This window comes from Chlamydotis macqueenii, chromosome 21 (genome assembly GCF_036417535.1).
Source record: "Chlamydotis macqueenii isolate bChlMac1 chromosome 21, bChlMac1.mat, whole genome shotgun sequence".
Classification (NCBI taxonomy): Eukaryota; Metazoa; Chordata; class Aves; order Otidiformes; family Otididae; genus Chlamydotis; species Chlamydotis macqueenii.
Genome location: NC_141576.1, coordinates 9651689 through 9663457, shown reverse-complemented (window position 1 = coordinate 9663457; position 11769 = coordinate 9651689). Strand labels below are relative to the sequence as shown.

Below are 11769 nucleotides of genomic sequence, written 5' to 3'. Positions count from 1 at the left end.
GGCACCCTCCATTTAACCAAAAAAATAAAAAATCCATCAACTCCATCAACCTGGTTTATATTCACCCACAAAAGTCTGGGAGTGCTCAGCATGGGATGCGGGTCACCCACCCATGCTCATAAGGAATATATATATATATATATTTTTTTTTTTTTTCTCCAAGCAAGAATCCAGACCTTTGCCTCTCCAGGAAAAGATCCCACAGGATATTTGGGCAAGCAAACAGCTTGCACCCGTGCTCAGCCTTTAAATAAGAAGCCACCTCCTTCTCTCCCAGAGCCACTGGTGGAGCCCAGCTGCCCCACACCACACCACCCCCTGCCAAAGCCACCCACGCCCAGTTTAAAATGCAAAACCCTGCCCCAGCAACACATTAAAGCCCCTCCCTGGGCAGGTTCCTGCCCTCCCCATGAAGCACCATGCTGCAGAATGCAAAGGAACTCAATAAACCTGTTTCGATGGGTGTGAGCGGAGCCTTTTTCAAGGAATTTTAAATATTTGGCCTTTAAGTAGCTGTAGAAGCGTGCTGTGCGCTTGGATACAGCATGGGGTGGAAGTGATGTGCGTGGAGGGAGCGTGCTTATCTAAATCTAACCATTCCATGTGAAAAAAAAAATATATATTTTATATTTTATATGCAATCGGGGTGATGGAGCCGATCCAGGGATGCCCTCTGCTGGCATCCTCCCGGGAAGGCTGTGGGACACCTTCTCCAAGAGTTGTCCCATCTCCTCCAGAGTTGGGGTTTTGCGGTTGTATTTTTTTTTTTTTTTTTTTGGAAAGACCTTGCAGAGAGGCACCAAAAGCTGCTGCCCATGGCATCACAGCATGGCTAGAAAACCCAAAGATGCTGGACCTCTGGGTGCACGGCGCAAGGACGCTGGGCCGGTTTTGCGCATTGGTCTCCCAACTGAAAACCCCTCAGCGGTGCACAAACCCGCGCGCAGGGAGGATGAGGCTGGCAAGGCACGCAGATGCATGCTTGCAAGACATGCCTTCATTTTTTTTAGCTCACCCCTTGCTGCCTCCACACCTCCCAGCCACACAATTCCCAGCAAAACAGGGTTCCTGGCAGCAAAACCCTTCCAAGCCTCCATCCGCCTGCAACGTCGCGCCTGTCGGAGGCAAGCCAGACCTTAAATTCCCCTCACTGGCACTAAATGCTTGGGAAAATTCAACGTACGCTCCACCCGGAGGATAAATCACCTCCCAGAGCATCAGCAACTTGCTTAAAAACTCCGATGGTGCAACCGGGCTGCAAAAGGAGCACAAAAAGGCACTTGCATCAGTGCAGCAGACCTCCTGCCAGATGCACCAGCCGCGTTTTTGCTCCCTCGCTGCAGGCAGAGCACGCAAATCCCCCTCTGCAGCCGTTCCCATGCTGCACCAAAGCCACCCTCTCCCCAGGACGGGGTGATTTTTGCAGAGGGTCTTGCTGCAAACGCCCGCCTACGGGTGCATGCCGAATATCCCCCAGGATATCCCCAATACCGTCGGTCGGGGATGTGAACCCCCGCGGCGGGATCCAGGATTGGGAAAAGCAAAGCAAGGCCAAGGTGATCCAAGGTGAGTCCCGTGGGAATTAACAGGTAAGACCAGTTTTCCCTTATCCCAGGAAAAACCAGTTTAACCCACGGCCTGATGCAACCTGCCTCGAAATCTTCCCATCCACCCTGTATAATGCAGCCAGCCTTTTGGGGGAAAAAAAATAATTTAAAAATTATATTTTTAGGGATAACCAGCCAGATTCCAGCGCCGGCAGCATTTTAACGACATCACGTTGCTATGATTATGATGGAAAACCCCTAAATAAACCAATTCTCCCCTCCTCACTCCTGGAAATGATGCTTTTAATTTTCATTTTTACCAGAATCAGGGGAAAAAAAAGTGCAAAATACCCCGCATTTCAAGGCAAAAATATCTGCCGTTGAAACAGGCAAGCAGGTAAACAGGAGGGGAATTTGGCCCGGGCGCAGCGCAGGCTGCACGCCGAAACCCATCCCGGCAGCAAGGGGAATCATCACCGCCAAATTATTCCTCCTCAGCAAAAGCCCTTTTAAAACCCCAGCGTTGCACCGGCTTTTTTTTTTTTTCCTTTTTCTTTTTTTTTTTGGGTGCTGCTGGTTTGAGGCTGCAGTGCCTCTTTCCCTCCTTCCCAGGCGAGCGCATCGCGCCGTATTTTTCTCCATCCAACCTTTGATCTCCCAAATCCTGCCGGAGCATTGGCGGGACGGGAGGCTGACGCGCCAAGATGCTCTGCAGATGATTCAGTAAGTAATATATTGATTTTTATCCCCTTTGGAGCACCAAGGTGTTGTTTTTCTTAAATAACACCGGGGTTTAAGGTTGTTTTTCTTAAAGAACACTGGGGTTTTGGCAGCGGTTTGGTGTTTCGCAGTGTTTGTTTTTGCCCAGCAGCATCCCGTGGGCCCAGGTCTCCAGACTGCAAACGAATTGCAACTGCATCGCAAACAGAAAATGCATCGCAAAAGGAAAATGCATCATATATTGCAATTGCATCCCAAATTGCAAACGCCTCCCGGTGTCCCTGGATAGGACGGCACAGGGATAGCGAAATTTCTCTTTGCAATAAATAATAGAATCACAGAGTGGTTTGGGTGGGAAGGGACCTTCAAAGCTCACCCAGTCCAACCCCCTGCGAGGAGCAGGGACATCTCCAACTGGATCAGGTTGCTCAGAGCCCCGGCCAACCCTGCTCCTCGAATACGGTCCTGGGCCCCTCTTCCCTCCAGGGCTGCCTCCCGTGGCCCTTTGCCCACCAGGTCCCTGAAGAGGCCGAAGTCCACCTTCCTGAAATCTAGGGCTGAGAGCTTGCCGTGTAGTTTCCTCGCTGCCCCGTGGATCTTGAACTCCACCATGTCGTGGTCGCTGCAGCCAAGGCTGTCCTTCAGTTTCACATCCCCCACCAGCCCCTCCCCGTTGGTGAGCAGGAGGTCGAGCACAGCACCCCTCCTCGTCGGCTCCTCTAGCGCCCGCAGGAAAGGGAATGTTCTCCCGGTAAAACATTCTGCAGTAAGGAGAGTGAGCACAGATTCTCTCCCGAAAAAAAAAAAAAAAAATTAAAAAAAATTAAAAATTCTTTTTTTTTGGGACAGAGTACGTCTTCCCTCTGCGATAAAACTTGCTTTCCAAGAAGTCTTTGCCCCCACAAAAAATCTTGCTTTGCAGCAAGGAGTGCACCTTCCCTGTGCAAAAACTCTACGCAGTAAAGAGAATGTGCACATTTATTTCTTAGGGAAAAAACAGTTTGCTATAAAGGCAGTATGTGCATTTTTTCTTGGGAAAAAAAAATCCTTTGCAACGAGGGGAGCGAGTGCATTTTGCTCTTGCAAAAAATAAAATATTATTTGCAATAAGGTGTGCATTTTTCTTTGCAAAAAATAGTGATTCTTTGCTATAAGGTGTGCATTTCCCTTAGTAAAAAAAAAAAAAAAAAAAAAATCAATCCTTGGCAGAAAGGGAGTGTGAGCATCTTTGCTGCTGCAGAAGGGGAATCCCTCTGCACGATTTCTTTGCTCTTACCCTCCTCGAGTCTTCCTGTCCTAAAGATGGAGCTGTCTGTACCCAGCCGGACTTCGCAGCCTCTTCCTCTCCAAAGCAAGATCTTTCTTTTTTTTTTCTTTTTTTTTTCCCTTTCCTGCCCATACATGTGTTTCTGTTTTGTATTGTAGCATTTGTTCTGGCGGCTCATATTTACATTTTAAGTGCATCTGGTGGGTGGGCGCTAAGGGAGGAAAGGGAAAAAAAAAATTACCTCCTTTTTTTTTCTGCAACAGGAAACACCACCAAAAATATTGCAAAGGCCCCGAGTTGTTGCTTTCTTTATGCTGCACCCTTCGCCCTAAAATCAGGTTTGCAAATGGGGGGGGGGGGGTGGAAGGGAACTGGGGGGGAAGAGGAGGAGGGGAAAAGGGATTGGGGGGGGCTTAAAAAGGAAAAAAAAATAAAAATAAAAAAGGCAGGCGGATCCACGTGGTTTAATGGGGCCAGACAGAGATCCCATTGTTCAGCAGCAATAATAAAGGGGAAATTAAAAAAAAAAAGGGGGGGGGGGAGATGGAGGGATGGGGCTGGGGTTTTTTTTTTTTGCACCCCCCCCCCCCATATCATCCTCCTCGCAAGGCAGAAAAATAAAAGCCCCCCCAGTAAAGCAGCGAGGGGCAGAGGCGGGAGGAGCAGAGGGGGGGTCCCCCCAGAGCAGGTGGGGGTGCAGGGGGGAGGAGGGAGGAGGAGATCCCCCCCCCGGGGGCCCGATTTGCAAAGGAGGGGGGGGAGTTGCGGGCTTTTTGTCTCCGGGCCGGTTTCCTGTCCTGCGACCTCCCCGCTTTCTGAATTCCCCCTGCAACCCCCCCCCCACTTTGCAAAGTCTTCTTGCACCCCTCCTTTCGCACCCCCCCTTTGCAAACCGCCTCCTTGCGACCCCCCCTTTTGCAGCCCCACTTCTGCATTCCCCCCTTTGCAAATCGCCCCATTGCACCCCCTCTTTCCAGTCCCCCCCTTTGCAAATCGCCCCTTTCCCGCCGCCCGTCTGCTCCCCCTTTTCCCGCTGCCCCCATTTCCCGCTCCCCTTTTCCCGCCTCCCCTTCCAAACCCCCCTTTGCCCCTCTTTTCCACACTCCCCCCCCCCCCCCCGCTTTCCCACCCCCCCTTCAAATTTCTCCACGTGCGTTTGAGGGCCTGGGGGGGTCACCTCGCTCCGCACCCCGCTTCACCCCTCCCGTGCCCCCCCCCAAGGGCGGGCGGGTGACGGCGGCCTGTGTGTGTGTGCCCCCCCGCCCCCAGACGCCATGCCCCGGAGGAAGGCGGCGGGGCCTCCCTGGGACGCGGGACCGGATAACGGGGCGGCGGCGGCGGCGGGAGCGGGGAGGAGGCGGCGGCCGGGCCCGGCGGCAGCGGGAGGGAGGCGGCGGCGGCGGCGGCGACCGGATGGCGGCGGCAGCAGCGGCGGCGGCAGCAGCGAGGACGAGGCCCCCCGGGAGCGGAGGCCGCGGGACGGCAGCCCCGTGGGGAGGCGGCCCGCCAGGCCCGGAGGGGCCGGGGGTGGCGGAGGAGGAGGAGGAGGAGGAGGAGGGGGCGCGGCGAGGGGACCCAGCGTCGTTATCTGCGAGCCCGAGCACAGCAAGGAGCGCATCGTGAGCGGGGCGAGGGGAGGGCGGCACCCCCCGGACCCCCCCCCCGCACCCCTCTGCACCCCCCCCCCCGCATCACCCCCGCATCACCCCCCGCTCCCCCTCACTGAAAAATTGGGGAGCGCTTGGCTCCTGGTGCCTCTGTGGGGCGCGGGGGGGCGCTGATGGGGTGATGGTGCAAAATATCCCCCCGTGTGTCCCCCGTGTGTCCCGTGTCCCCCTGTGCCCTCATGTCCCCCCTGTCCCTGATGTCCCCTGCGTCCCCCAGTGTCCCCCACGTCCCCATCTCCTTCACATCCCCAATGTCCCCCACGCCCCCCGTGTCCCTGATGTCCCCCATAACCTTGACGGCCCCCATGTCCCCGCTGTCCTCGATGTCCTCAGTGTCCCCCATGTCCCCTATCCCCCCGTGACTCTCATGTCTCCAGTGTTCCCCGTGTCCCCCGCACCCCCCCTGTCCCCCTTGTCCCCGTGCCGCTGATGGTTTCCCGGCTCCTTGCAGAAGCTGGAGGGCTCCAAGTGCCGGGGGCAGCTCCTCATCTTCGGTGCCACCAACTGGGACTTGATCGGCCGCAAAGAAGTGCCTAAGCAGCAAGGTGAGGGGCGCGGGGGCTCCCGCGAGGCAAAATCTGCCACTTTTTCACGTGCTTCTATCATAATTAAATTTTTTTTTGCTTATTTTATGCATTTATATTTAATTTTTTAATTAATATTGTTGGGGTTTTTAAACCAGTTGCGTGTCGTAGTCTGGGGTGTGGGGTGCGCTGGGTCTCCTGCAAAGCAAAATAAATGTGCTGCTTATTTTTTATACGTTTATATTTAATTATTTTTTCTGCTTACTTCTAATGCACTCACATTTAATTGTTATTTTTATTAATCAATCTTTTTGGAGGCTTTATTTTTTTACAGTTGCATAGCATAATGTGGGTCAGAACTTGGTGTGCGCTCAATCTCCTGCAGAGGAAAATAAACGCGCGGCTTATTGTTTGTGCATTTATATTTAATTAATTTTTCTGCTTCTTTTTATGCATTTATATTTAGTTATTCTTTGTATTAATTAATATTTTTGAGAGGTTATTTTGCAGTTGCATATTGTAATCTGGGCCAGAATGTGGGATGCGCTGGATCTCCTGCAAAGCCAACTAAGTGCACAGCTTATTTTCCATGCATTTATATTTAATTAATTTTTGTATATTTTTTTTTCTTAATATAGTTGCATATCGTAATCTGGGCCAGAACTTGTGGGGGCCACACAGGTACGGGTGTCTCTCAGGTATTCAGGTGCGGAGCGTGGTTTCGGGACCCTGCGCTGCTCACAGCCTGCTCATCACCGCCGAGGGCAAGCTCTGGAGCTGGGGTGAGCGCTGACGGGGAGAGGGGGGGATACCCCCTAAAAAGTCCCCCCTGGCTGCGTCGTGGCTTCATCCTCCTGATTTGCGGAAAAAAAAAAAAAATAGCAGTTTTTGGCTAGGTCGCAATGAAAAAGGCCAGCTGGGCCACGGGGACACGAAGCGGGTGGAAGCGCCGAAGCTCATCGAGGTGCTGGGGAGCGAAGCCATCGTGCTGGCAGCCTGCGGCCGGAACCACACCCTGGCGCTTACAGGTATTTGGAGGGGAAAAAAAAAAAAAAAAATTTAAAATCACATTTTTGGGCAAACTGGCTCAAATCAGCCTGTTTTGCCCCAAAACACCACTTTTTTTCTTCGGCATTGCAGAGAGCGGCTCGGTGTTCGCCTTCGGGGAGAACAAAATGGGGCAGCTGGGGCTGGGGAACCAGACGGACGCCGTGCCCAGCCCTACGCAGGTATCGCCGCTCCTTTCCCTGCTTCCCTTCGTGTTTTGGGGGGTGAAAAACCAGCAGATTTGGGGTTTTGCTCATTGAAAAAAAAAAAATCCCAAACCCCTTTAGGGTGCAAGAGCAGCCCTCTGAGGGATGCTGCTTCGTTTGCAGCTGCGGTGCAAATAAACGCAAAGAGGAATTTAAAATAAAACCCCAGATTTGTAGGTTTTGGGGTTGCCCCTGGGAAATTCAGCTTTTTGCCTTTTTTCTCTTTTTTTTTTTTAACCCTTTTTTCTACCTCTGTCGCAGATCATGTACAACGGGCAGCCCATCACCAAACTGGCCTGCGGGGCGGAATTCAGCATGATCATGGATTGCAAAGGAAACCTCTACTCCTTCGGGTGCCCTGAGTATGGGCAGCTGGGTACGGTGCTCGTCTTGGGGTCATTTGCTAAAATTTTGAGCTGTTACGGGGTTGCGGGGTGGGGAAAAAAAGGTTACCTGCCTCAGTTTCCCTATCTGGGCAATAAAACGGGGTTTGCAAAAGGGAGAGGGGATTTCTGCAGCCGGCTGGGAAATGCCGAGGGATGCCCCGTTCTCATCCCGGCGCTGGTCCTGCAGGGCATAATTCGGACGGGAAATTCATCGCCCGGGCGCAGCGGATAGAGTACGACTGCGAGCTGGTGCCGCGCCGCGTGGCCATCTTCATCGAGAAGACCAAAGATGGGCAGATCCTGCCCGTCCCCAACGTGGTGGTGCGGGACGTGGCGTGCGGGGCCAACCACACGGTAGGCAAGGATGTTTGCAGCCTGCGTTCAACCAGAAATACCTGCAGCCTGCATTAACTGACACAGATTTGCAGCATGCATTTAAGGGTAAAGATTTGCAGCATGCATTTAAGGATAAAACGGTTGCAGGGTGCGTTTAGGGATAGAATTTTGCAGCACTCTTTTAAAGCTAGAGAGTCATAGCATGCATTTTAGGATAAATGCAGTGTGCATGTAAAGATAAAGTTTTGCAGACTGCATGCAAGGATAAATACTTGCAGGGTGCATTTAAGGACAGAAGTTTGCAGCATGGGATTAAGGATAGAATTTTGCAGGGTGCATTTAAGGATCAAGATTTGCAGCGTGCATGTAAGGATAAAGTTTTGCAGCTTGCATGGTAAGGGTGAAGATTTGCAGCATGCATTTAAGGACTGAAATTTGCAGTGGGTGTGTAAGGATAAATATTTGCAGCATGCATTTAAGGGTTGAGATTTGCAGCTGACATTTAAAAGTAAAGTTTTGCAGCATGCACCGAAGTACAGAGATTTGCAGTGTGCACATAAATAACTTGCAGCAGGCATTTAAGGATCGAAATTTGCAGTGTGCATGTCAGGATAGATATTTTGAGTGCATGTTTAAGGATAAATACTTGCAGCATGCATTTAAGGCAAAAGATTTGCAGCCTGCATTTAAGGATTGAGTTTTGCAGCATGCATTTAAGGACAGAAATTTGCAGGGTGCCATTTAAGGACAGAGATTTGCAGCAGGCATTTAGCATTTGCAATACGCGCTGCAGCCAATGCCGGCCGTTGTGGCTGCTGTGTCTCTCCCTCTACCGAGCTGGCCGGGTCTCAGCCCGGGGGGGCCGTTTCTCCATCCCCAGCTGGTCCTGGACTCGCAGAAACGCGTTTTTTCCTGGGGTTTTGGGGGCTACGGGCGGCTGGGCCACGCCGAGCAGAAGGACGAGATGGTGCCTCGGCTGGTCAAGCTCTTTGACTTCCCGGGACGCGGGGCAGCGCAGATCTACGCTGGCTACACGTGCTCGTTCGCCGTCAGCGAGACAGGTCTGGACTGTGGCGGTTTAGAGCGAATTTAGCTTTTTTGGGGGGGTGCCGTAGTTTGACGGGCGATATCGGGGTTTGCAGGCGGTTTGTTTTTTTGGGGTGCCACCAACACCTCCCGCGAGTCCACCATGTACCCCAAAGCCGTGCAGGACCTCTGCGGCTGGAAAATCCGCAGCCTGGCCTGTGGGTGAGTCCCAGCCCTCCCTCCTAGAAAAATAAAAAACCCAAATTTCCTGGGTTTTTTGGGGTGCAGCCACCCGCGTGGTGCTTGTGGGGGGCACGGGGTCACCCTGCCTTGCACCCCCCCACAGGAAGAGCAGCATCATCGTGGCGGCAGACGAGAGCACCATCAGCTGGGGACCCTCGCCCACCTTCGGGGAACTGGTAAGAAGGGGACCCCAGCCCCTCAACCCCTCCCAAATCGCCCCAGCCGCTGGCGGGAGGGACCTGCTGCTTCCCACCCCCCCGACACTGATTTTCCTCCCTCTCTGTGGGACGTGCTTGGCAGGGTTACGGGGACCACAAGCCCAAGTCCTCGACAGCCGCTCAAGAGGTGAAGACCCTGGACGGGATCTACACGGAGCAGGTGAGAGGGGGAAACCCGCTGGAAGGTGCTGGAGGGAAGGCACATGGACCCCTGTCCTTAAATAAATACGGTGGCTGAGGCTGTGAGCAACTCATCACATGCATGGGGTACTGGAGGGAGGGCGTGTGGGGCCCCCGCCCTTAAATAAATATGGTGGCTGAGACTGGGCGCGACTCATCACACCCACAGGGTGCTGGAGAGAGGGGGCATGGGGCCTCCCCCTTAAATAACTATATGAGGCTGAGGCCATACACAACTCATCATGTGCATGGGGTGCTGGAGGGATTGTGTGTGGCCCCCCCCCAACTTGAATAAATACAGCGGCTGAGGCTGTGCACAACTCGTCACGTGGATGGGCTGCTCATGGATTAAAATGGGGGGGGTAAAAGCAGCGGGGCGGGAGGCGTCCAGCCCCCTGTGCCTCAGTTTCCCCACTCTGCCCTCATCCCAGGTGGCCATGGGCTACGCCCACTCGCTGGTGATCGCCCGCGACGAGACTGACGCTGAGAAGGAGAAGCTGCGCAAGCTGCCCGAGTACAACCCCCGCACCATCTGAGGGCCCCCGCCGCGGCCCAGGGCCCCCCCAGACCCCGCTTTTCCAAGCCAGCCGCGGTTTTAGCCACCTGTGCTCCCAGTTCCACAGCCTCGGGGAGGGTTATTTCCACGGCCCTCCCGGCTTTTTGAGTTCCCAACCGTAGCAGGATCCTTTGGCACCTCCAGGCTTATTTTTTTGGGGGGGTGGTTATTTTTTAATTCTTTTAATTTTATTTTTTATTTTTCTACATCGCTTTTTATTATGTCCCATTTTCCCAGCTACGAATATCCCTGGCTGTAGGCTCGGGATAAATTTGGGGACCTGAAGAGCAGCTGCAAACCACCTCTTTTTCCCTCCTATGCCAATTTTTTTTGCCATTTTTCCCCAGTTTGAGTGCTGTAATTTTGGGGTGCCCCCCCAGCACCCCTTTTCCCAGAGGGAGTCAGGATAAGGCTCTCAACCCCCCCCCCCAGCATTGTTTTGGGGCTCCCCTCGCCACAGCCCTCACCCACCCCAGGGAGATCTCAGGTATGAAGAGGGGAAAGCCCCAAAAGCATCGCAAAAGCTTTTGTTTGCTTTTTCTTGGCATTTTTTCCCGAATTTTTAATTTTTATTCATTTTTTCCACCTGGGATCAGCCCAAAGTCCCTCCCACGCCACTGTGCACTGTGCTGGAGAAACGAGGTGCCTTGTCGAGCAGAGCCCAGCTCTGCCTCCACGCAACCCTAGGGTGACTTTTTATTTTTCTTTTTAATTTTTATTTTTATTTTGGAATTTTTAGGCTTTATTTTGAATTATTAAATTTTTTAATTTTTTTTTTTTTTAAAGTCCTTTGCGCTCTCCCCAACGGGTCGCACTGGGTGCTGGGGAGCAGCGTTGGCCGTGCTCGCGCCCGTTCGGAGAATTTTGCAGTAAAAAAGAAAAAGGGGGTTGTTTGGTTTTGGGTTTTTTTTGTTGTTGTTGTTGTTTTCATTTGCTTTGGGGCTGGGGGTTATTTTGGAGGATTTTTTTGGGGGGTGGGGGTGTGTTAGAGAGAAAATATCCAGGCCAGGCAGAGCAGCTGGGCAGAAAAGGCAAATATTCCGCTTTTTTAGCAATATTCCTCTTTTTGGGGGCGTGGCACGAGCAGAGCCACAGCCCCAGTAAAATAGGGAGGGGAGAAATCACCAAAACCCCACTTTTCCCCCCCAAAAAATCATCCAGCCGGTAGCAAAATATCTTCAGACCGAATAAACATCCCGCCCGGCCGCGGGCGAGGGCAGGAGGCGGCTGGAGGAAGCGGAGCATCCCGAACCCCGAGATGGCGGAACGAGGCGGCCGTCCGCTGCGCGCCCCTGGGTTAGTGCTGTAATCGTCTTCATGGGGTTTTTATATTTCTGGAGTAAATGTTGAAATAAACGATGTCATTGTGTACGCCCCTCGCCCCGCTGCCTTCATCCACCCCAGGGTTAATTTTTTTAATTCAAATTTAATTCAACCAAAGAGAGGCTTTTTCCTCCCCGTGGCGCATGGCCAGCGTCCCCAGAAGCAAATCTTCAGCCATCAGAGGGCACTGTGCTGCTGCCGGCAGCGTCCTGCACCCCAAAATCTGCCCCCCCAACATCTCCTGGCCCTATTCCACGGTCAGAGTGCGGGCGCAGCGCACACGTATCAGTGCATTTTAATGCACGCACCTGTGGTTTTGTTCATGCGTGTGTGCTTTGTGTGCAAAAATGTACATGCATGCCGGGTTTTGTGCATACACGTGGGTTTTTTTGTGTGTGCCTCCGCGTGCGTGCTTTTCTGCACACGTGCTGGGTTTGCATGCATGTGTATTTCTGTACGTGCATGCGTGTTTCTGTGCACACACGTCCATGCATTTGGAGGCACGCATATCTCTTTTTGCGCG

The 11769-nt window shown here is 52.9% G+C and overlaps 1 protein-coding gene across 1 annotated transcript; it reads left to right on the top strand.

Moving 5' to 3' along the window:
- Positions 1-3739: 3739 nt before the first annotated feature.
- On the top strand, positions 3740-11294 carry RCC2 (regulator of chromosome condensation 2). Its single transcript, XM_086764743.1, has 13 exons — positions 3740-3872; positions 4804-5153; positions 5653-5746; positions 6364-6507; positions 6622-6753; positions 6866-6954; positions 7240-7354; positions 7552-7718; positions 8581-8761; positions 8843-8948; positions 9073-9145; positions 9270-9347; positions 9799-11294. Exons 2-13 carry the CDS (start codon positions 4809-4811, stop codon positions 9901-9903), a joined length of 1629 nt encoding a protein of 542 aa, XP_086620869.1. The 5' UTR covers positions 3740-3872; positions 4804-4808; the 3' UTR covers positions 9904-11294.
- The last annotated feature ends 475 nt before the right edge of the window (positions 11295-11769 follow it).

Coding starts and splice junctions, on each gene's coding strand:
- RCC2 (XM_086764743.1), top strand. CDS start 4,809: ATGCCCCGGAGGAAGGCGGCGGGGCCTCCCTGGGACGCGGGACCGGAT. Junction 5,154..5,652: donor AGCACAGCAAGGAGCGCATC/GTGAGCGGGGCG, acceptor GGCTCCTTGCAG/AAGCTGGAGGGCTCCAAGTG. Junction 8,762..8,842: donor GTTCGCCGTCAGCGAGACAG/GTCTGGACTGTG, acceptor CGGGGTTTGCAG/GCGGTTTGTTTTTTTGGGGT.